General features: G+C 40.9%; 1 protein-coding gene across 2 annotated transcripts in view; it reads right to left on the bottom strand.

Annotated features, from left to right (window-relative positions):
- Nucleotides 1–6,336: 6,336 nt before the first annotated feature.
- Nucleotides 6,337–26,286, bottom strand: part of NGF (nerve growth factor) — a 53,687-nt gene continuing 33,737 nt past the window's right edge. For both annotated transcript variants that reach the window (XM_053393597.1, XM_053393599.1), the window contains one exon: nucleotides 6,337–7,233. In XM_053393597.1, the coding sequence (XP_053249572.1) occupies nucleotides 6,490–7,221 (732 nt within the window). In that variant the 5' untranslated portion in view covers nucleotides 7,222–7,233 and the 3' untranslated portion in view covers nucleotides 6,337–6,489. The remainder of the gene's footprint in view (nucleotides 7,234–26,286) is intronic.

Consider the following 26,286-nt stretch of genomic DNA (forward strand, 5'->3'; position numbering starts at 1 on the left):
CAACAATCTGGAGAACAAGCCTGTGTCAGAGTTCCCAAGCTCTTTGAAGAGCCGCCAGGTCTTGCACATGTTTCCAATTAATACAATCTGAAGACAGCACTGGAGCTGTAGTTTTCTCGTGTCAACCTGAGGCTTGGTAAACAAAAAATAAAATAAAAATCTCAAGCCATGCTAGGACTGCATTTCTTTCCTAACTCCAATGCAGTAAAGCTTCAGACTTGGAAGCTGGTTTGCATACCTTCCATCAATTTGGAGGATCAATTTAATGTTCCTAAGTATTTTAGGGCATGCTTTCATGATATCTGCAAGTGAAAATGCCTTTATCCTTGAATATATGAATTTCCTACATTGGTAGCATCTCTTCCTATTATGGCTGCCCTCGCCTCTCCCCCTAATGTTTCCTTTTCATATCACACTTTGTGCACAACTTCCCCTTCTGCAAAAGGCAGCCTTCATTAAGTAAGAAGCTACCAACCCTTCAAGAACATAACAAGGTGCCATGCATATATTCATTTTACTTAGCTGTTGAGACAGTGGCTGCTCCAGCCCACCCTCAGATACTCTTTCTTGCCATTCATTAGCTGCCACTAGAGGGTGCTGAAAAGCAGTGATTGCTTTGTCTCAGCTCCCCAAATCAGAATCTGTCTGGGGCCAAATTAAACGTTGTTACAACCCTACTGTGGGAGCTGCTGAGAAGCTCTTTCACAAGACTGTGCACCATGCAGGAAGCATAATGTTTGAAAAGCACCACCCACTACATGCACCACCCAAATTGTATGCTTAATCCTGTCGAAGGCTGAGCCTTAAAATTTCAACCATTTTACTTTTTCAGCCATGTCCAGGGTCATGTCCCAGATTCAGCTTCAGGGGTTTGTGACAGCCAGTGAATATTTCCTTGGGCAGGTATTTCTCTTCCTTCCAGTACCTGTCTAGACTACAGGCAGACATGCTAAGCTTACAAGGTTGCTGCTTGAAATGAACTGCCTTTGCAGTTAAGCATCCTAGCCTGTGATTTCAGTCTGGAAGCTGACAAGCAACCCATTACATGAGCAAGTAAGCATGTCAACAGATTCACTGGCAAGGGATATTGCAGTCTGCTGTACTAAATTTTCTTTATACTTTGGGAATGAGACTAACAAAGCCATAAATGGAATAAAGTGAGATTGTTGCTAGGATTTGCTGGTGAGGAAGGGCGCCAACTGGAGTGCCTACCTAAGGGCAGTTACTCTTGAGTAAATGTCTAAGCATGTTGCTTATTATGGCAGGCTGAGAGATGCTTACTGACAAAATAATTCCAGTCTGCTCTTTGCATGTATAAACTACAAATACTCAAAAAGCAGCCCATGAGTACAAATGAGCTAGGAGCAATAGATTTATCCACCTTGTACTGGAAAGAAACACAAGCAGAGAGAGAGAGAGAGAGAGAGAGAGAGAGAGAGAGAGAGAACTCGTGCAGAGCTGGAACAGGTAGCACAGCCAAGAATGCACACAAGTGAGCAAGCAGAATGTCATATCGGGCCAGGGAGATTAAGGTTCATCACTCAGCCAAAACCCTTACTTTTACATTAGTTGTTAAATTACAGCCATTTCAGATTTCCCAAAATGCCACTAGTGGAGGCTGCCATTTTGTGACACCCCCCACCACACCTTTGCTGTTCAGAATGGGGCAATCTGGTAAATTTAAAACCACCACAAGCCTGATGGAGCTTTGAAGCACTCCAATGAGCTGTCCCACCAGAAAGGTCTAGCCAACATGCAAAATATGAGCAGTGGTTTTACTCCACTGTCACACCCGAATCAGGGCTAAAATTACAGCCTTTTGAAACTTCAGCCTGAGTGTTTCTTTGAGAAACAAAATCATCTTGATAAAGAATAGAATAGAATAGAATAGAATAGAATAGAATAGAATAGAATAGCAGCAGCAGCTGCACAAGGCACCTGCAACAGGGTTCTGATCCTGGGCCTGTTGTCGTTCAACATCTTTATAAATGACTTGGATGAAGGAATTGAGGGGATGCTCATCAAATTCGCAGATGACACCAAACTGGGAGGGGAAGCTAATGCTGCACAAGACAGAATCAGAATTCAAAATGAATTTAACAGATTGGAGAACTAGGTGTAAGCTAACAAAATGAATTTCAAAAGGGACAAATGTAAGGTTCTGCACTTAGGCAGGAAGAACCAGATGTACAAATATAGGATGGGGGACACCTGGCTTACTAGCTGTACTTGTGAAAAGGATCTAGGGGTCTTGGTGGACCATGAGTCAACAGTGTGATGCAGCAGCAAAAAGAAAAAAGAAAAAAAGGAATGCTATTCTAGGCTGGATCAACAGAAGTCTAGTGTTCAGATCAAGGGAAGTAATAGTATCACTCTATTCTGCCTTGGTCAGACCACACCTGGAATACTGTGTCCAATTCTGGGCACCACAATTTAAGAAGGATGTTAACAAGCTGGAGTGTGTGCAGAGGAGGGTGACCAGGATGATCAAGGGTCTGGAAACTAAGCCTTATGGGGAGCACTTTTAGGAGCTGGGTATGTTTAGGCTGGAAAAGAGGAGACTGAGAGGAGATATGTTAGCCATCTTCAAATATCTTAAGGGCTGTCACATGGAAAGAGGGAGCATGCTTGTTTTCTCCTGCTCTGGTGGGTAGGACTTGAAATTACAAGAAAGGAGATTCCAACTAAACATTAGGAAAAGCTTTCTGACAGTAAGAGCTGTTCAGCAGGGGAACACATTCCCATGAGAGGTGGTGGACTCTCCTTCCTTGTAAGTTTTTAAGCAGTGGTTGGATGGCCATCTGCCATGGCTGCTTTAGCTGAGATTTCTGCATTGCAGGGGGTTGGACTAGATGACGCTTGGGTCCCTTCCAACTCTAAGATTCTATCATTCTATGACTTTGTGCGCTGTACAGCTTTGGGATCAGTAACTGGAAGCTCCTAAGCCAAATCTAGCCCTTGGAGGCATGATGCTGGATGAAAGAGGATCATGAAAGGGAGCAGCAACTATATAAATGGGACATGCTGAAAGTATATTTGGAGGGGCAGGAGTTATGGACTTAATTTTCTTACAATTATTTGCCGTTTTTCTTCCATCATGGAACCCAATGTAGTATATTTGTGGTTCCTAGGTGGCCACCTTTCCAACCACTAACCAGACTGGCAGTAGCACCCAGTGTTGTGGGGCACAGCTGCAGAACCCCTCTCTCAACATCAGCATTGCTGTAGATGGATCAGCATTGATGTAGAAGGAATCCCTGGATGGGACTGGTGGTCCGGATGCTCAGGTACAAGCACAAGATTGGCTCCACCAGGGCATTCAAGTAGCCTCAGCCACTGCCCTGTCCCAGCCCCATTCAGGTAAGCAGTAGTGGTGTCAGAAAGGTAGATCTGCTTCACCACACTGACCACTACTATCAGTAAGGTGATGGCTTCACATGGCTTCAGACCATACCCTGGGACTTATCCCATCTAACCTCCATTTCTCTTTTGAACAGACTTTCAAACCAAACTAGCTACTGCCTAGGACCCATCCACCAGACTAGCAACGCAGCAAGTGGAAATATCTGGCAAAGCACATTTTTGTCTGAATTTGGACAGTTCTTGCTTACAGTACATGTGTAAGAGCCAAGGATAAGATTGTGACTTGCTGAAAATACCAATGTGGTTGTAAAAGCTGGATTGCTGCTTCCTCCCCTCTAAAACACAACTATTCTTAGAAGAGAAACACTGTCCTGCAGAGATCCTTTGTCTTGGCTGTGGGTGGGAACAATAAGATGGGAAGTAAGTGTGCAAGTAGAAAAAAGGGAGCTGAAACTAGTTGCTCTCCTGAGTTCTGAAAGATTTTATAACTTAAAGAGTTTGTGTGATATTTATCTTGAACTGGTTTGTTGAACAGACAGCAGTTGCTTTTTCAAAGAAAACAAGAGAACTATGAAGATTTTTATTCTTTGCAGCCCCTATGGGCTGGAACACACATTATAGGTCAAAGCCCAAAGGCTACACTGTGGAGGTCTTCAAGCTGAACAAGCTGTCTCTCCAGCGTGGGAGCAAAGGCACCAGGAAAAGAAAGGTTTCTCTTGGAATATATTACCTAAAAAATGGCCAAAACACTCTTAAAAAACAAAAAACCTGTGTAAACATACTCATTTCCATCCCCATTATTAGCTGGCAAAAGGAAGCCATCTGCGTTTTTACAGCTATGGTAGGAAGAAAAATGCTTGAAGGCCCATCCTTTTAAATAAAAGAAGATTATTAATCATAGTAACATTTTTGTCACCCAATCCATAAATGCTCTTGTACAAACAGAATAAGGTTCTTGATTTCTCCAGACAATCTTACAGTTTTGGCTGCTCCCGCAGAAGCACTCAAGTTCATTTAGTCTCTGAGGACCATTCAAGCAATTAGTAATAGTGTGTGTTGCTTTTAAAAAGCAAATTACAGATGCAAATTGGTGGTGGTCTAGATCAGGATCCTGGCATGAAGATTAACCCTATGCTCCCTGTTATGGTCCCAATCTGAATTGCTTCCTCTTCCTCTCTATCCCCTACCGCACACAACAGCAATGTACAAATGGGAGCTTCTCCCCTTGGATGCAAATAGTGTCTGGGTTGGGGCCACAAAAGGGAGCAAAGCATTAAAGCCTTGTAACCCTGAATGTTAGGGTCTGATCCAAATCCCTCCACCCCTGGAACCTGATGTCTGCTAATTGCATGAACAGTATCTCATTTAGTAAAAACTGCTGGGCAGCTTGAGTATCATTTTATTCAGAAGCACCAGGATGCTGCATACATAGATGCATTCCTAAATGCCATTAAGACTGTGTGCTTTTTTTTGTTATTGTGACTGCAGAAAAAAGTGGGTGTCTGAAGCATCCACTAGAACTTTTTGTTTTTTAAAAAATTGGTCATGATCAGAGGAAGATTGTTTCAGATCTTCCCACCTTCCAGCCCTAAAAACTTTGCATGATATATTGTATTCAGGTTAATCCAACAGAACTGCCAATCAATTCCTATCTACATTTGTCCCAATCCAGCTAAGCCATTTTAGCTACTTATTAAGCAAAATGGATATTCCACCTTACATTATAAAGAGGAGCTCGGAGCAGGTTGCAACATACAAATTCGTTGTGCATATACCATGCCAGAAGTTGCTGTGGATTAGACCTGGGATCTTCGGCATGCAAATCAGATAGATGTTCTACCACTGAGCTGCAGCCCTTCGCCAATGGACATCATTAGGCATGTGCTGTCAGATAGTAATTCTATGTACACTTATTTGGGAGCATATCACATTAAAATGATGATGCATATAATATTGTGCATATCTCATTATGCTGTGAACCGCCCCAGGATCTTTGGATAAAGATGGTATACAAATTTATTGAAATAAATGAATAAAATCAGTGAGGCCTACTTTGGAGTAAAAATAGATTTGACTGCATGTCCCATTGAATGCAACAGACAAATAATTCATCACTCATCTTAGTTTGAATGGGACTTCATTAGAACTAAATTGAGCATGATTAGGACCTGTCTTAATTTTAGCTGCAGTTGACCCAAATGAAATGTAGAAAAGACTGGTGGTTTCATTCCATATTACAGACTAGATAATTTCTCTTATTATAAAAAATCTGCTCAATTGTTTCCTTTAAAAGGGCATCACCAACCAACTCAAATAAAAAGGTTTTCACCTTCTAATACAGGCATCTCCAACCTTCGGCCCTCCAAATGTTTTGGACTACAATTCCCATCATCCCTGACCACTGGTCCTGTTAGCTAGGGATGATGGGAGTTGTAGTCCCAAAACATCTGGAGGGCTGCAGGTTGGGGATGCCTGTTCTAATAGGTAAACAGGCACAATGAAAGATGGTGAAAACTGATGATTTTAAATAAGCTTTGTAAGATGTCAGCTGAAATCTATGAGGATGAATAAACATGAAGACCACTACGGAATGACTGAAGGTGCAGAATTATGTATCTTCTGATATGTGGCCTGAATGAATGCAAATATTAAAATATCTGGGTTAGCTTACTTGGGTTTAATTTTGGCTTGGATGAGGAGCTGAAGGATATCTGGAATTCTTCCAATGGACTAATATGACAGCTTTTGCTTTTTGTCTATTTCAAGACTATAGAATGTCACACACAAAAACTGCTGTTTCGTGGTAAATCAGGATGTGGAAGGCAAAATGGCAAAGTAATCCATTTTCAAAATCTTGCTATGGCAATCATGTTAAAAGGGAAAGTTGCGGCTAAGAAAATTGTAAAAAAAGAAAGGGGGAAAAAAGCTCCTGTTTTAAAAGGAAAGAGATGCCATTAAAATATACAACACATCAGCAGTTTCAAAAGATTTTAATAAATAATGAGGATTCATTTCTTTACTGTATAAACTATAAATATACCATAGAGTCCTCATAACTTAAAATAATTTACAGGCTGAGGTAGGGGGCTGGGAGGAGGTGGGTATAAGATGGAGGGTTGGTCTATCTCAGAGGTTCTCTGTTTTCCTACTGATTACGCATACGCAGGCAGTGTCAATCCGAATGAAGCGCCAAGCTGCCTGCTTGCCATCCATTGTCAGTGCCTTGACAAAGGTGTGTGTGGTGGTGCAGTAGGAATTCCAATGCCTGGCATCAATGCCTCTGCACCCACTGGACACCGGCTTAGGGTCTCTGCACTTGGTCTCGAAAAAGTACTGTTTGTAAGGGTAGTTGTTATAGTTGACGTCCACCACCACAGTCACCTCTTTGCCTTTAATGTCTGTCGCTGTGGTTTTGTTGGCAACCCACACACTAACACTGTCGCACACAGAGTACTCTCCTCGGTTGTGCACAGGGTGAGCTGCGCGCTTGGCTCGGATCGTCCTGTTCGTAGAGTCTGTGCTGTCTAGGAACTCCACACTCGGCCCATCTCTTGACAAAGGTGGAGGCTGAGTGCTGAACAAAACCCGAGGTGACTGGAACCTCCTCTTCTGAAAAAGCTTTGGATCCACTATGATGCTTGCAGCTTGCCCGGATTTCCTGTTCACTACCTTCCCAGTAACAGGCTGGCTGTGGTCTCTGTGCTGAGACGTTTTCATAATGTGGTGTGTTTTAGTCCGTCTGCTTTCAGAAATGCCAGATGTTGCAGGAGACCCCAGTGGTGCATTATCTTCAGTTTTTGGTGCTGCCCGTATGCCGATCAGAAATGCTATAATCAGAGTGTAGCACAGCATGGACATTACGCTATGCACCTAGGAGAGAACAGACCAGGAACATTACTGTGAGCAAAAAAAAAAGAGGGCGACATGCAAAAGGTTCCATTTCAAGCCTAGTCAATAGATATGTGCTGATAAGGCAGTCCCAATGAAAGTGCACTGTTAAAATACTTCATCTTCTTCGCGAAGGCCTTGCATGTGGATGCCAGATGTGGCTTTCCTCCCCACTCCTTTAAGAAAGGCTAACTCACATAGCAGTGATGTGCTTCATAAAGTGGGAACACTAGGAAATCATAACTGGGTTATTGTTAATTCCTGTGGTTTTTGTTATTAGGAGATGACTTATAGAGCCATTGTTTGGGGGCTTTAATGCGGAGTGCTGCTCCTGGCAAGACTCTCCACTGGTTACATGGGAACCTTTGGAGAAAGATATTTATCTATCTCACAAGAATTATTTTCTTCTCCTAGATTGGAATGAGCCACAAAGATAGCAAACATGGCTAAAGGAGGCTTGCTTGGCACCTTCGTTATACATCTTTAGATGCCAGGTGAAAATGTTTCTCTTCAACCAGGCCTTGAAGGGCTGATTAACATTCCATGTCCTTTTAAATGTATTTAAATTTGTGGGAGAGGGGCTTATGGTTTTGTTTTCATTTTTATTATGTATTTTGTGTTTTTATTTTGCATTTTTATGCTGTGAACTGCCCTGAGATCTTTGGATGAAGGGTGGTATACAAATTTAATAAATTAAATTAAATTAAATTAAATTAAATATTTCCACAGGGAGGCCAGAACTGGTATATCTCCAAACAAGACACTAGACACGCAGTATGGACATAATCAGCTTCCTAAAAATATATCCAAATAACATGTAAGAAACTTGCAAAAAACTGATATACTGAATTAAAAACCAATATAAAATCCCTGACCTGACCATTAACCCATCTACATTTGTCAGTTTTGTCAGTAGTGAAGCATTAATATATTATGGTGTTATTATTAATTTATTACCAACACTTTGCTTTAAATTCCCAGGGCAGGTTACAACATGAAAACACAATATTAAAAACTGTTTGGAACAACCTGCAGTCACAAAAGAATGGAGGGTCCCAAAAATATACACCTCAAATGTTGAAAGCCAGAGAAAAGAGTAATAAACAATTTAACCCACAATTTAGGCTGCTTAAGGGCATTGATTTCAGGGAGTTGAAATGCATGTAACTTGCGGTCACAAATGTAAACTGAGTAAATGTTGTCAAGATTGATTTCCCCCTTTTTTTGTCGTGTTTTGGCTGAATATACTGAGTGGACAAAAGTCTCAAGCTCTCATAAGGAAATGGTTCAGACTCTGATACTAGGCATCAGTTGCAAAGCCCTCCTAGACAAAGGGCACTCATTAGCCAGACCTCTCTGGCACACCTCAAATCATGTTTAGACCCAGAGTGAAGCCCTGTGCTGTGTGGCAGGAAGTGGCAGATGCTTCTTGGGCAAGGGCAAAAAAAGCACACCAGCCATATACTGCAGGAATACGCAGGCCCCATTTCCTGAACAATTAAAATGAAAGTCAGATGTGTCAGGACAGCTCAAACGAGTTTTCTGATGGCAATAGGGATGCTAATGAAAAAAGGTTTGCACAACAAAATCCAGACACTAGCACATAGTAGCATCTCCACCTTTGTTGTTTAAATACAATCCCTTGGTATGTAACTCCCTTCTGAATAGGAAAAAGGAGGTTAGGGATGGCCATAAAACACTGTTTGGGGTTAAATACATGGGCAGATTTGCTGCTTTGAACTGTAGCAACATTCAAGAAAGGATTTATCTCCCTTCCTTTGGGTTTTTTTATTGCATAGCTAAATAGTATTAGGGTATTTGCTTCCACGTCAGATTCCTAACATTAAAAAAATCAAATTGGATATTCTTGTTGATGAAATAGATTGACAAAGGAAAGAGGAAGAATTAAAAAGCAAGGACACAGGTCAGGTATGATTGTCACATGGAGTTTCAAGCTGGCACAGTTCTGTGCATCATCTGCAATGAGTACACTTCAGTATGGGGACCACACCAAAGGTCATTTCTGTTCTTCCATTCATAGACCCTATAGCACTATTGTTTCTTGGTAAGAAATTTTATTAATATTCACAGAGCATGCTGTTCACAGATGCATCTATCTTCAAGGAGAGCAATAATGCCAACGGCAGGCATAGCTTGCAAGCATATCTCATTGTAAGTTTTATCAGGTAGGATTTCACAATGGCTTCAGCATGAAAAATTTCACAGTTTTATCAACAGGGAGAAAATATAGTCTGGCATATGGTAATGCCAACTGGATAAGCTTCCATTGCCACAATTAACTAATTGCATGTATTGCAATGTAATCATGGCTGTCCCAAAGCATTTTGTTGTCTGAAGAACAAGCAGAAGAACAAGTTTTGTCTCTCTCCACCCATTTCCGAGGAAACCTTGGTCCCCTCCCAGTGGTGCTTTGTCACAACTGGAATCCTGTTTTTTGCATCCTCCCCTCCCCTTTATCACTTTTCTATGGCAAAAATCAGCTTAAATACCAAAAGCCTTTAAAAGATCCTTGGAAAGAATAATTAGCTTGAAATTGGTGGACTCGTGTATCCTCCCTTTTATAAAATTCAAGGACACACAATTCACTGAAACGGTCTCGCTATCTTGTTTGATACTCTTTTAATTATTTCAAAATTGATCAAATGATTAAAAATCATTTAATGACTTCTACACACCCCTGCTTCTAATTTAATGACTCTGTTGCGCTCAAAACCAGAGTGATGTTGACCCTGTATACCATTTCTATAATGTATCCTTAATGGGTAAATTGGGAATTCTGTTATGAAGAAATAATTGTGAATATGGAATCGGGGACAGTATTTATTTGAGATGAATAAACGTAAGAGCATATTTCAATGTGCATTCCCCCCCAGAACAGAAAAAAGCCTTTAACATGTTGCTACACAGAATATTGAAGTATAAACTTACTGAACTCTCCATACTGCTAGAGCTGTTCTAGAAAAACGCGGGGCTTTCCTTTCCCAGTAGTAAAGTTTTGAATTGTTGATGAAATAGTAATCAGTTTCCTCATACCAATAGCAAAGCTCTTTCCCCCTTAGATCTTAAACACAAAATTATTAAAAGAAAGAACGTTTCATTGAGAAAGACTGAAATTGTTATAAGGTACCAGCTTGAAAGATCGCTGCAAATTGCACCCTGATCCTATTTCTGTTTACTCAGAAGCCCCACTGAATGTATCAAGACTTATTTCCCCATAAACATGCATAGGATCAGTCAGTTATCTATAAATGCACATTAAGCTTGTGTTTTATATATCTATATCTATCTATCTCTGAAAGCTCCTTTAAATGTATTCAATCAGCAGAACAATAATAAGATAAATAACTGGTCTGTCCAACTCTCCACACACTGAGATACCTTTGTTAAAAAAGGACTTTAAAAATCATCAACTTAACACAATCCACACTACAGTTAGGTCAGAATCAGCAACTAATGTACACAAAGTTCAAGAGGATAAGCCAAGCTACAGCAGAAAATAATTAAAACATACAGGTGACATTCTAGAAACAACTGATGGCGCTCTTGGCGCTCTTGCACCACTAGCAGTTAGAAAAGTCCTATTCTCTGAGTGCTTCCCCCCTTTTCTCTATAGTCTTGCCACAGTTTACAAGCAACAAATATCCCCCCTCATTCTTAAACAGCTTCAAGTAATAATTACAATTCTGCCAATAAACTTCACATCAGATCTTATGACTTGATAACAGCCATCTCCCTTTCCATTGGTTGTCTCTTTTATGCAGCATTGTGGGTCAGTTTTTGGGTTATCTTTCTTCTCATACCAAAAGGGATTTACAGACAAAGACAGCTATCCGGGCCATGTGGCCAGCATGACTAAACCGCTTCTGGCACAAGGGAACACCATGATGGAAACCAGAGTGCACGGAAATACTGTTTACCTTCCCGCCACAGCGGTACCTATTTATCTATTTGCATTGGCATGCTTTCAAACTGCTAGGTTGGCAGGAGCTGGGACAGAGCAACAGGAGCTCACCCTGTTGTGCGGATTCGAACCACCAACCTTCTGATCGGCAAGCCCAAGAGGCTCAGTGGTTTAGACCACAGTGCCACCCACATCCCTACAACCAAATATAGGCTTACAAACAATACCTAGGCAGAGACATTCACATCTGGAATTGTTTCCAGAAGTATAGCTAGTGGGTGCCTAATTCCAAAATAGCTTTCTCTCAAGTGTTGGTAGAAATAGTAGCAGCTGATGAGCACTTGGCAAAAAGGCATGTCAATTTAAGACATTTTTCAGCAGCCTTTTGCACGTTTGTATGCTTCTTTTAGCATTTCTTTTAGCATTTGCCATAATACCAACAACCCATCCAAGTCACTTACGCTGATTGACTACCAACTTAATCTCACAATGCAGGACACTTCCAGAGTGTTGCTATTTTTGGGTGGGATTCAGTCACATACTGGCAAACTCAGTTTGTGCAATAAAAATTTATTTAGAGGTCTTATGCAACAAACTTTCTTTCCCCCAAATATTGGACCGCTTGCATGGGAAATGTACATGGGGAAAATGACTGGAAAGTGTAGGATAATGTTTGCATGATACAATGTCATCTAAGCGCACTGCAAATGAATCAGGACGAATGCTCAATTATCAGATCAGCCGGAACCCAGACCCCAGACTCCAATCTAGGCTTTCCTGTCTCTGACATACAGTAAGAGTGCTTAGAGGTGCTTCCTTACACTCTGATTGGCTCTTGCATTTCAGCAAAATATCTACATTGGCATTTAGGGCTGCATGTTTATTAAGGTGAGGCAAGACCTATATGCAGCAGGTCAAAGAGTTACAAATTAAATCAAAGAATGAATGCAAAGTATGAGAATTCTCAACACAGAAGCAAGCTAGCTCTTTTTCTCTTCCTCTTGACCCCCAGCCCACTCTATTATGTATTTAGCAAAACAGGGTTAAATTCTCTCCCTGCCATCCTCTTTAGCATCAGCAGCAATATAAAAGACTGGACATAAAGAATTTTTCCAGACTATTTTCTGTCTTCTTCCTGTTGTTAAAATAGCAAATTATTCAAGTGCACAAGCTTTCATCACATTTAATATTCAAGTTTGTATTTATTTCAACTGACAATCACAGCTCAATTATCTCCAACAAACTTTTGGGGAATGGCCCATTGTTTTCAATGTGCATTTTTGCCATTTGTTTTAATACGCCCTCTGACTGTGTGGTGCTATAAACAATATTTTGGAAGGGACACTGTGAAAAAGGCACTTGAGCAGTGGTGGGTGGGTTTGAGTTTACTGAGAAGGGGCACAAAACTGGTTAGATGGGCAGAGAGGCATAGGGATCCATGTCTTTATATTGAGAAAGAAGCTGAGTGAACACAAAAGGGCACTTTATTGATGGGGAATTTTGAGTTCTGGTAGGGCATTTCCCCATCCTAAAAAATGCCCTGCAGCTTCAAGTTTGAGGGGATGCCTCAGGCTTCTCCCTGCTGGCCAGAGTCTAGGTGACTTCTCATCATGGCAAAGTGGAACTTTTCCAGGATAACTGACAAAGTAAGAGCTGTCACTTCCCAAAATGTGTGACTTAAGTCACCTGCATCACTCTTTTATAGCAAGGTTGGAACAGGCATGATATCCAGAATAAGGAGCAGCAGTGTATTAAGTGTACTGAAAAAAGGCAAGCAATGGCAGACACATCATTCACAATGCTTATTGAATCTGTGGAGCCAACTACACAGCAGGAAATTCTTGAAGCAAGTTGCTAAGGGTAAATGTTAACAGTAGACTGCTTAGCTTTTCCTATTGAAAACAGCCAACAGTTACACTGCAGGGGGTTGTCACTTCTCTGTATGAGGTACTCAGCTCACACGAAGAAAATATAGGTACTGAACCAAAAGAGCCCAATTAACAAATGAAGACAGGAATAAGCCATGTCTTTACATCTCAGCTGGGCTTTCCTTTAAGTTCAAGAAGGCTTCCTACCATGTGCCTGACAACTGTTTACTGGTTTGGGGCTTTTTTTGTTTTGTTTTGTAAGGTCATTTTATTTTTAAAGAAACTGGTGCTGAAAATTTAAGAGTAAAAGGAAGGAATCTGCTTAAAAACAAATGTGCTGAGCTTGCTGGTCTCATGTGCTGAGTAGTCAACCTCCCCAGCAGAAGTGGGTTGCTTCATGGAGCTGCAGCCACTAAACTAGTTTCCTAGCAGGTGGATCATTGCTGCTTACCAGGCAGGAGAGAGATGGGAGTGAGGTGGTGGGGACATTGCAGTGGTGCAAATGCACCTGTGGAGCCAACCCAGTGCTCCTGCCAGTGTGTTTGCACCATGACGACCTCTTCATAGCCTTGCCCCTCCTCCTCTCAGTAAGCAATAACCAACTTACTTCCAAGGAAGCTGGCATAGTGGTTCCGCCTCATCCAACAAGTTGCTTCTACTCCTGACCTGCTTTCAATTAATGCCCAGGGGAAGAAATTGTGAGATAACTTGTCACATGGGGCTTTTTCAGATCGGATCAGGAATGGCAGGGGAGCAGAATGTTGGAGAAACCTTTAACTGGAGGAAAAACCACAAACCACCCATGGCTACCTTGCAGTTAAAAAGTTGGTCCAGTTCTTTGCCCACTAAATTTATAAAGTGCCATGTGAATGAAGCAGAAAAATGGAAGCCTCCGTCACACAGGCGAAGCAAACTTTTAAGTAGGCAAGAGGATAGGTTTCAGTACAGCACTAACCTGTACATTCTTCTGACTACTATGTTCTTCCTCCTCCTCTCTTGGGAAACTAAGCTTAGGAGGATGTGGGTAGTCCCTTATATCTAACTGGGTGTTGGCCAGAAAGTTGCTTCACCAGCAAGATCGTTACTGGAACCAGCTGGCATAGTGCACCCAATCTTAGTTCTGTATCTGTCACAATTGCCTGCGCAGAAAGAAGAGACTGAGACTGACAAGACAGGGGCACTGTGGGTTGGTGGTTCTTGAGTCCCTAAAGTTTGTTTATTTCTTATTTTGGATAGGATTAGTTTTACTTCACCCCCAAAGGTGCACTCCTCCATCGTCTCCCGAGACATGCATTCACCTTGAAGGAGCAGATGCACAGCCTTGAGGTGCTCTGTTGCTTGTGACTCAAGTGACTTCAGTGGCCCAAAGCACCTTTCACCAACTTTGGTTGTATAACCAGCTGCAGCCTTTGCTGGATAGGGAGAGCCTGGCTTCAATGATCCATGATCTAGTAAAGTCCAGGTTAGACTACTGTGGTGCGTTATATGTGGCACTGCCCTTGAAATTGATTTGGAAGCTTCAACTAGTACAGAATTCAGCTGCTAGCATTTACTGGTTTTCCTAGATACAGCCATGTTACATCAGTCCTGATAGAACTATATTGGCACCTTGTTTGCTAACAAGCCAAACTCAATGTACTGGGTCTTAATGTAATGCCCTAAATATCCTGCTCTCGCAAAGAATCTCCTCCTGTATCTGATAGCAGTTGCTTGGCCACAATCATCCCAGATTATGAAAAAGAAGAAGCCCCCCGCTAAAGAAGATAAAGATCGGTAAAATAAATTAATGGACCATGCAGCAATGATTAATCAAATAGAAACTCAAGAAAATAAAAGGACAATAATTTGAAAAATGAAAAATATTTATTGCATATTTTCAAAGCATTGTGTATAATATTATACGTTAGCAGGATTTCCAAAAACACTTATAATATGATAAGGTATAAAATTGGGAATTATTATGAATTGAAGATATTATGGGCATGCATGAACAAATGTAAAACAAAAGAACCAAGAAGGGGGAGTAGAGGGAAGTCAAGGGATTTTGGAAATCCCATGTATGGGAGTTGTCATGTGATGTTTGTTTGTTATTGTAAAAATTAATAAAATAGTATAATAGATAGATAGGCAGGCAGGCAGGCAGGCAGGCAGGCAGACAGACATCTTGCTCTGCCATGACTTGGAAGTGGTAGTGATTACCAAAAGCTTTCCAAGCCTATATCAGGTGTGGGGCTATGCAAAGCTGATCAGGGCTGTGTGCAACTCCCAGTGGGCCCTGCTGCCTCAGTTATGGAAACTGGCCATCAGAGTCATATTCAGGCTGCCATCTTAACATTTTCTTTTGAGTATTTTTATCTCCTTGGGCATGCTGTATGCAAACTTTAAAAGACACCATAGCAAATGTTGTAGCTGCATACTCCTGTGTGGCTGTGGAGGAGGAGGAGCTGTAGGGGAGTCTTCCTCAGTCTGAAGATGCTGGGAAAGCCATGCTTTTCATTTGACTAGCCATTTTATGCTATAGTATTTTTAAAACGTATTTAAATAGTTGTGTTCCTCTAAATCTTATTGTATTGTTTATGTTTCATATTATATCTATAGATCGTATACTGCCCTAAAATCCATTTTTGGATGAAGGTGCAGCTTACAAATTTCTGAAATAAAGTAGATAAATAGATAGGTTGTTGTACCCAATGTTCTGGAATTCAATTTTCATCAATGAGAATTGTTTCAGAACAAAAGCTGGCTGCTGTTCTCTTCCCACAAAACAGAAAAGCCTCATGCCACACAGAATGTACAAAATTACATTCTTTGTAGGACTATCCTATTAAAACAATGGTTTAGCTCTAGGTCCACCACTTTAAGCAATGATAACCACAGAGCTACTATTACGGGTTTATGCCAAAAATAATTTCATTGGATTTCCAAGCACTGCCACCCTAAGAAAACAGAGCCTCTATTTCAACTGGCGGCTTGTTATAACCACAAGAAAAAAGTTCCACTTTCAGCAGTTTTTTTCAATGTTCTTTTCGTCTATATTTTCTGGATTCACCATGAAGGCTAAATCCAGTAAATGAAGCAGTGTCAAGCAAACGATGCTAAGGATAAAATCTGTCAGTGTTTCCATTGTCAGTCCAATTCTCAGGGATTAACATCATTCGCTGAAATGAAATCTTTCTTTGCAAGTTGTCAATCCAGATATAAATGATTTCCCCTGCTTGCTATTTGAACTAGTTGAAATCCATTTAGTTTAATAGCAAGCAGCTATATGCTTCCACCTCCAAAAGGTTTGCTCTCTTTGCTCATGCAGAGGACACAACCAGAAAAGGGTCACAAAAATTAGGTCAGGGAAAACCAAAACCGGAAGACCACTAAAAATAAAACCCAACTGCCTTTATGGAATACTATTCCATATTTTATGCTGCACTGTACACATGATCACAGTATGTGTTTTCTCCAAGATGAATGCCAGTACATAACATTTATGTCAAATCCTTTGAATTCTCTATTTCTCTGAGCATTAGATGGTAGTTGTTAAGGATAATCAGCCTCAGTGGACCTCAGTGATGGTAAACTTAACTAAGAGTGGTATCTTGAGTGCTTCTGCAATTACACATTATAGTCCTATGCTGTTAAATTCTGCCAAAAAATAAAGTAAATAGAACGGTAATTCTCTTATATCCATGCCAATGAAAGTAGGTTTGTCTAGTATCTCGCAGTAGTAGGCTCTTAGATTTCCCTTACTTGCTTACCCCCTCAGACACACACACGATGCAAAATTCGTGAGTGGATTGAAATTGCTACACTGATTTTCACTTTTGAGAGAGAAGTTTTTACTATGCCAGAACACAATTTCTAGGCATGCTTGCTGAACTATGCACAGCTCAAGAAGAAAAGTGGGGCCCCATATCAAGTCACTAAATTGGTAACCCACCAGTTTGTAAGCCAAGAATTTTTGCCTTTTGCCTCTACTTTAGCTACCGGTACTTGCTGCATTCATAATAATTCATCATTCAGAGCAGAGTTCAACGTGGATTAATAGGTTGACTCTATCATAAAATGGAATGTGTTTTATTTACTATAATTACCTGTGTAGCTCATTGCAACACCTCCAACTTCCCCATAAACACTGTGCTAATTGACTATTGTATAAATTGTATTTGTCCTTGCAATGCCTGTTTACACTTTTATAATACAAGTATTTCTTTACATCCAAGTGCTTCACATATATTTGTCAGTCCCTATGCAGTGGTGATCCTTTATTATAATTCCATTATTAATCTTCCTATGTCTCCCCCCCTTTAGTTGTTCACTTTTATAGGTTGAGGCCGGAGCTTTGCTGGCATCCAGTCTACATTTCCTTTCTTCTTTTTGGTTTTCAGAATCCCAGTTTTGCTTTTAGATCATTCAATAAAATGTAAATAGCTATTGAAGGATATGACAAAATAACCTCTGTCATGGCTCTGACTGGGTGTAGTACATGAAAAAAGAATAATTGGTGAAGAGGAGCAGGACTCTTACTGCAATTGCTCTGACGTTATGGCACAACCTGCTGAATGAGACAGAAAATTGTACTTTTCTGGTGGCTTTTGCAAATGGACACAAAGTCTACCTCATCCAGGAGTCCTACAGCTGTGGAAAGGCTGTTTTGGTCCTATCGTACTGCTGCTAGAAAGCGCACTGTTATTTCAAATGTTCCTTTTTTATTACAGTTGATGGTTTATTTGCTAGATATTGCCTCAAGCCCTGAAGAGACAGCATACAAATGTGATATTGCCTCAAGCTGTGAAGAAACAGCATACAAATGTTTAGATTTATTTATTTATTTACACACACACACACACACCAACCCACCCTTTGGTATCTGACAAAATGTCAACAACATGGTTAGCTGTAATAAAGACTGAGCTATCAAGGGTTGTTTGAAGCTCATATTCAAAGTGGATCCATCTACCCTTTCATTAACTCAGTAGCAAAGGTCAGGGGGGAGATGAAAACCTGCTATCCTAAATTTCCTCGATACACATATAATTACATTTCAAAAACAAAAAAAGCTCACAATCTTCTAGTGTTTCGTGTTTCTGGTTCCATTTGACCATGACATCATGAACAAAGGACAGCTCTCCACCCAGGGAATTGGCTCTGGGGTTAACAAGAGCTCCATAGAACCCATCTGCCTCAAGAGACTCCGTTTATTTGAGTAAGAGAATCCTTGAGATTAAGAGCAGATTTCTTTTTTTCCCACACCTATAGAATGAAGGAAACCAGGCGCTCTCTCCCTCACCACTAACCCCATGCAATTTAGATATTTAAGACTCAAAGGAACATGAATTCATACAATTCCCAGCAGAAACTGCAGACGCCCTCCCTCTCTGTACTGACTTTCTTGTTTCAATTATAGCCAATGCCCAGAGCTTAGTCACCCATTTTGGGGAAAGAAAAATCAGTGTAACTTCTTAATAAAGAGTGTGCTGGCACCCCCAAGCCAGTCATATCATGCAGAATTCAAGTGCTGAAAGAACTCCAATTCAACTATGTTGAAAAATCTAGCTTTTGACTTCCATGTTATGATCTCAGGCTTAATACTGTTGAAGTTAACACAGTTCAGGTTTCTGCCTCTTCCTGGGTTAGTTATTTCTAAAGGTGAAGGAGAAGTTTGGTCTGTTTTTTGCAATGGACCAGCCCAGTTTTTAAGCCTTCAACTTGCTAGCACATTATAAAACAACTATCAGTCAAATTACTATTTTTTTCCAGATTTTGTGATGCATTCAGTATGAAAAATGCACAAACTTGTGCATTTTTTTTGTAAAGAGTACAAACAAGAACATGCATCTTAAGAGAAGAATGTGTATAAAATGTTTACAATTTAAATATAAATTAATGTACTCTTTCAAAATATCTGCAAAACAGCAGGCCAGAACAGACCTATGATTGAGCACCAATGAAACTGACGTAGAATTGAAATGGGTTTGTTTGTCCATCCCTAGATACTTCCCTTTTTCGATCTTCAATTTTCCAAGGTAGATATGCCTATTGATGCTGTAGAAAATATATAGTGGAAATGAAAAACTATATCTCAAATTATGTGTTTCCTACTATGTAACATCTCCCACTCAGTAAAATATAATGTTACACAAAACATACTGTTATCATCTTTATGATCAGTTTGAATTAGATAACCTGTTTTACTTTTCTAATGCTGCTTTCAAATTGTTGGTAGGAGACTAGATTTAGGCTCCAAATATACAGTGGTACCTTGGGTTACATACACTTCAGGTTACATACGCTTCAGGTTAGACTCCGCTAACCCAGAAATAGTGCCTCGGGTTAAGAACTTTGCTTCAGGATGAGAACAGAAATCGTGCTCCGGCGGCGCGGCGGCAGTGGGAGGCCCCATTAGCTAAAGTGGTGCTTCCGGCTAAGAACAGTTTCAGGTTAAGAACGGACCTCTGGAACGAATTAAGTACTTAACCCGAGGAACCACTGTACTGAAGTTGTGTATAGGAGAGATGAGCTGAACAAAGGGACCAAGTCTTGTATACCCTTTCAAAGGTGTTATTATTTTCAGAGAGATACTGGGGGCATTTGAAAGGGAAACAAAATGTATTTACAGGGGCATCTCTATTGCCTCAGCAACTGCAACGATGCTCTCTGTTTTGCCAAGCTTGTGGTGTGGCAATGAATCTACCAAACAGAACATTGGCTATGGAATGCAGTTGAATGAACACTGATATGTAGAGCTGAGAATAGTAAAGGTAAAGATACCCCTGCCCGTACGGGCCAGTCTTGACAGACTCTAGGGTTGTGCGCTCATTTCACTCTAGAGGCCGGGAGCCAGCGCTGTCCGCAGACACTTCCGGGTCACATGGCCAGCATGACGAAGCTGCTCCGGTGAACCGGCACCAGAGCAGCACACGGAAACGCCGTTTACCTTCCCGCTATAAAGCGGTACCTATTTATCTACTTGCACTTAAGGGTGCTTTTGAACTGCTAGGTGGGCAGGAGCTGGGACCGAACGACGGGAGCTCTCCCCGCCGCGGGGATTCAAACCGCTGACCATGCGATCGGCAAGTCCTAGGCGCTGAGGTTTAATCCACAGTGCCACCCGCGTCCCTAGAGCTGAGAATGGATTCTGACAATTAGTGCTATAAGTAGGATGTGTACTTGAATGTGCATTCCAATGCACATTCAATGACAATAGCTTCTCTTTTGCACTCACTGGTGTCAGCAGATACATGACTATATGATGTGCTCATACTATATGTGATCATATTCACCATGACCAGCTAAAATCATGCACTGGGGGAGAAAGAACCAGCACAGTTAATTTTTTTTAAAGGTGACACCAGAACAGAAGCAGAATGAGAGCAATGGTTTTGAACAGACATGAAAAACCACATGAAAAAGTTGAAAGCAAAGCTTTGGAGAATACTTTTTTACTCCTTGTAAATGTTAAAGAATGAAAATTCAGCATTGCTCTGATGGCTGACCTTTCGAGTGAAAGAATCTCTCCCACTTTCTTCCCTCTCCTTTTTGCTTCTAGCTGAAAAATCATAGATATCTGCATTTAGATTCATGCATATGCATTCAAAATGTAGCACAGTTGACTTTTTGCGGGGTTCTGATTATGTGATATGAATGCTGATAAACTGCTATTTCCTATGCAAACATGAGTTCTAAAATGTTCCCGTTAATAACCCTGAAAGAGCCAAAATGTGCTCCAACTATTAACAACTCATAATTCTCACTGTGTCTGGCTGGAATGTTTTCCCACTTATCCACATTTCCCTTGTGAGCTGGATACTCTGTTTCCCTTTTGAGGTCTTACTCCTTTCATTTTGCAGCTCTGTTAAAAAGGTGATTTCATTGCTTTGTCATTGCTCATAATTTGAAACATAAAAGACTAGGAAACTATATTAAAACCTGAGTTGTATCATCAGTAATTGCAGCCACACTGTTGGGGTTGCACAGTTCTCAGCACAAAATGAAAGCTAAGGTCTTGAGTTTATATAAGGACACTCCTGAAATCACAAATGTAATTAATGATACAGCCCCTAGTTTGCATAAACATCACCCATGGGAATCTGGCAAATATTTATTGGAAACAAATGAAGGGGAATCTTCCAACAGCATCTGTATCTCCTTTCTCCTACATTGTATATCATACCAGCAATTCTCCCTTGCTTCTAATTAACAGAGATAGCCACATAGCATGTGTATTTATACGGTTTCCTCTGTTGAAAGAGAGCCTTTTCATTTTTTTAAATTCAGTGATGTGCCATTTCCTCCCACCCATGCTGAATATGCTGGTTGCAGTATTTAAAATCTCCAGGAAGACACTTTTAAGAGTAGACTCAAGTATCTTAAGGTTGGAGCACTTCTGTTACTCAACTCTTCATTTTTGTATTCCCATTGAACTCAACGGGACTTACTTCTGAGGATTGCACTGTTGACTAATCATTAAGTTCCACTGAACATAATGGAAGTAACTTCAGGTTAAACATGTAGGATTGTGCTGTAAAACACATTACAAAGCACATCACTGAAGGATCAGAGTTTTTGGAACGTATGTCAGCAAACAAAATGCATGGAGCTAAATTATATGTTACTGAAGTTGCTTATTTATTTTAAAAATTCACAAAATACATTGGGCTTATGAAGTAGTAAGTGCACTTCCTTAGGTATAAATTACACAGATGGTGTTGAGTGTTTACACAATTAATGCTCCCTCAATGAGAGTTGAGACAACAAGCCCTGCCAGAGTCTATAGACTTCAGAGATTTTATCACCAAGCACAATGAAATGGAGTCAGATTATAAACAGACCGGAGCCAACACCATAGTAACAAACTTGAGAACAATGCCTATTTAACAATGAAATGTGTGTTAAAGCATCTGCTTACAATTCTCTTGCATGGGTGTTGGAAAAAGGCTGCTTGCTTCCTCTTTAATGAACCCAAAGGACTACATTATGAACTCCCTGAGATTCTGGTGCTCAATAAAGGTTCAGCCAAGTATACGGATCACGGATACGGAGATAAATAAACACATTTTTTTAAAATAAATTGAGGAACTGTGCTTGCACAGGTGTAGAAGGTCCTACATTATTTCTGCCATTGCTTATGGTGTGTGGTTAGAGTAACTGAGGGGAGGGGTGTACAGAATATTGATGAGTACTATTATGTAAGTATGCCCATGTGTATGTACAGACAAGATAGCAATTCTGGTTTAGGCAACATTATTCCACAAATGTACCGTACTTTCCCGTGTATAAGACTATGTTTGTTTCTTTTAAAATCATGCTAAAAAGCGGGGGTCGTCTTATACATGGGTAGTGCATAGGGTGGACATTTGTTTGGTTACTGCCATGGCTGTCAGCAGCTATTGTGCGTGTTACTGGTTGCTGCGTCAATAGGTGGTGTTGCGTGGCTGATGCTCCAGCAGTTGGGCAGGCAATTTGCAGCTCCTGGGACAGACGGGAGGTGATGGACAGACAGGAAGCAGATTGACTGACATGTGCGGGTGAGCGATTTTTGGCAATCCCCCCTAAAAAAGCTCCACAACCCTGGGTAATCCTCCGCAAAAAAGCTCCACAACTTTTAAATTTGAGTCCCCAAAAATAGGGGTAGTCTTAAACACTGGGGCATCTTATAGACAGAAAAGTATGGTGTGTACAATTGAAAAAAGAAGAAGAGTTTGGATTTGATATCCCACTTTATCACTACCCTAAGGAGTCTCAAAGCGGCTAACAATCTCCTTTTCCCTTCCTCCCCCACAACAAACACTCTGTGAGGTGAGTGAGGCTGAGAGACTTCAGAGAAGTGTGACTAGCCCAAGGTCACCCAGCAGCTGAATGTGGAGGAGTGGGGCAGCGAATCCGGTTCACCAGATTACGTGTCTACCACTGTTAACCACTACACCACACTGAACATAAGCACTCCATGAAAAACAAGTCCAATGTGTTTCCCTTCCTATGTGTTAACAACAGATGGACCATTCTAACCAATGTGACCAGTACAAGAAACACTGCTGTCACCATAATGGTCTATATTATACCCTTAGAAATAATACCAGCATACAGCTAAATATGATGGGCTATGTGGTGGTGCAATTGCCCAGGATCACTTTAGAAGGAATGAAATACAAGAGGAAAAAGGCACTTGATGTAGCAATAAAGGTGGTGGCTGTGGCAAGAACAGACATAAGAAATGATAGGATTAAAAGAGTTTGCGGATGGATTTCAGATTCCCAGACATCACTATTTTCTTTTTTAAAATCCATTTTTATTAGGACATCACTACTTTCCAGGTAAAACTTAAACCGTGAGGACACTTAGTTCAGCACTGAGCTAAGCCACTGTTTGGCTTAGAATGCTATATATCTGGATCTGGGCTTATGATTTAGCTCAGTCTGGGCAAACTGAACTGTGAGCTATAAGTTATGGTTTGTCTGGAGAGTACAAAAGCACAAGTCTGGATTTGAACATGGTAAGCCAGACCATGGCCTAACTCCAGCTCAGCCCAGCCCAGCAGCAAGCTGATCAGGGAGAAACAGTGGCTGTGATCTCTTTTCTGGGATCTCCCCTCACCGTTTGCTCTAGACCATGGCTTGCCTTAGTGTAACATGCAAACTGGGTCAATAGTTTAAAGTTTAAATGTGAAAATACTGACTCTTGAAATTTTTGCTGGCTGCAATGGACTAGCAAGGTCACCTCTCCGGAAATATCTCTTCTATGCATAGTAGCTGGACTGTTGCAAATATATAGGCCAAAATTAAAGCATTTGGACAAGGTGCATAAATTATAGGGGTAAACGTCAAAGGCGTGAATGAGTCACTTACAGCACAATCCTAACCATGCTTACTCAGAAGTAAGTCTTACTGATTTCAACAGGGCTTACTCCCAGGTAAGTGAGATAAGGATTGCAGCCTTAGTTGGCAGTTGTATCTCTGTTCATCTAGTAAACAGCATCACGTGACTCTGTCTTAATATCTACTTTATCTTTGCTCTGAGATGAGATAAAACCACATTCCTTCCTTCTAAGGTTTATAGGGCAACAATGAATTTAAATTTATGGTCATATATTCTGTAGTTCCTCTTGTGCTTAGCTGTACAGCTAAAGATGCACATAGCTATATATGTGCTGAGCTATGCAGCACGCTGCTCTTTTACCAAGGTGGTCCCAGTGCCACTGCTGTAAAGTGTTTCTACAAGAATGTGTTATTTATTTAGAACAACAAAGCACAGCAGCAAGGGCGGGTGCATTTTTCTGCTTTACAGATTGCTGGGTGTGGATAATTAAGATATTAAGCATTCCGCCTCTACATTTCCAGCACCCAGCCCAGACAGACTCTATAGCAAGAATAGCGGGTGACCTGATTGGCAGACAGTATGCTCTGTTTCTGAGAATCATATTGAAAATCAGGCTCCAAGCATTGCTGGGACTTTGGTGGCATTGGAAGCCAAGTTCATCTGGTGAGAAAATGATGGTAAAGAGAATCAGCCTTAAGGGGACTCTCATAAAAGTGAGCAGTAAAAAAGGAGAATGTTGATTCTGGAAAACCCGGTGCTGTGAAACAGTGCTGCTAAGAAACAAAGACAGGCTTTCAATATCCATTAATAATGTTTCTAAATTTTATGGTCACACAACACGCACGCGCGCACACACAGTGCTAGATAGATAAAAAGAGTATACACATTTCTAATGACCAGCAACTGTATTTGGCACCCCATCACCTCTAGGGCACTACGATTCTGTTAATGGTCTGCCACAGGGCCAAGCAGTTGTCTTTGACAATCCCAAGTGCTAACAGGGTGACACAGCCACTGCTGAGCTACTCTGACAGAAGAGATAGTGCAATCCAAATTCGATACCCAAGACAAAAATGACCTCCGCAGAACAAACAGTTCTAAAATTAGCACTGTTAAGGCCCAGCATGCCAGGGGGCCTATCAAAACAGTGAAAGGGAATGAGTTAATGGCCACATTCCAGACCAGCAGAAAATGCCTCCTTACACTAAGAGCAGAGGGCTTGTGTACAATTCTTCAGGCAAGACGAGAAATGCACCTGCAGTACTGGAGGGATAGGGTACATCTAAGGAGCTGGGCATGAAGCCAGGTAGTTTTGGCAACCACACAGAAGTAAAGGAAAAAGGGAGAGAAACAATTCTTCTATTCTGGATTCCAGATAGCTATATGGTCACAAGCACATGGAGTAAGTATATGAAAGGCATTAAAACAAACACAAACAATCTGCTAGCAAAACTAGTTCGGAAGATGATTCAGTCTAGATAACTAGTATTTTGCATTGCTGGGAGCATTTAAGCTTTGGTAAAAGTTCAAAAATACCTTGATTTTTTTAAAAAGCGAATTAAAAAGACATGATTCAACTATACCAATGTATCCTCAGGCCAGATTAAGTCTGTATCTCTTGTAATGAGAGTTGTTCTCTCTGTGACTGCAAGAATTGTTGCGATCTGCCCTGTGTAAGTCTCTCCTCGAATATGGAAAATAAATCACTCGGTGCCATAATATACTAGTGGAAAACGCATGGATTTTATGATCACCTGAGCAGTAGGTTGAATTGAGAGGTTTATCAGCCATTCTGACCCCAGCACAGACAAGGCACTGCAGGACACATGGTCAAAACTCAGTTTAGGTCAAGAACCATGTGGGCTGGCCTGAAAGTGAGGGTCATCAAAATGTGTGCGGCCTGAGCTCTGAATATAAGGAGGTCACTTAAGGTCAAACTGTGTAAGCAAAAGCTGCAGCATTATACTACAGCATCCCAAAGGAGCGATAGGTCATCCAGAGAAAACATGGGAAGAGTGATCAAATCAGATCCAGGGATGAAGGAGCTTCAGGCTGCTCTACAAGGTCTTATTCAGACAAGCATGCATGTTCTTAGACATGTTGCTGAACTCCAGCTTCCACCAGCCCCAGCTAGCATGGCCAAGAGAGAGGTATAATGGGAGTTGTAGCCACAGGTTCCCCACCTGTGCATTAAATCATTATGTTTCTGTATTCACGCATATCTGTGCAGGGCTAAAAAGAATACTTCTAACTATATCCCATTTTTAAACTGCCTGGATAACTTGCAGCTGTGGTGAGGAACGTCAAATCTGATAACATGCCTTGTCCTCATTTATTTCTTAAATTTACATCCTGCCTTTGCATGAGAATGTGCCCACAATAAAATAAATACTAATGGACAACTCCAAAATTATGAAATATATCACAATATATTATGGA

Source organism: Podarcis raffonei, chromosome 6 (assembly GCF_027172205.1).
Source record: "Podarcis raffonei isolate rPodRaf1 chromosome 6, rPodRaf1.pri, whole genome shotgun sequence".
NCBI lineage: Eukaryota > Metazoa > Chordata > Lepidosauria > Squamata > Lacertidae > Podarcis > Podarcis raffonei.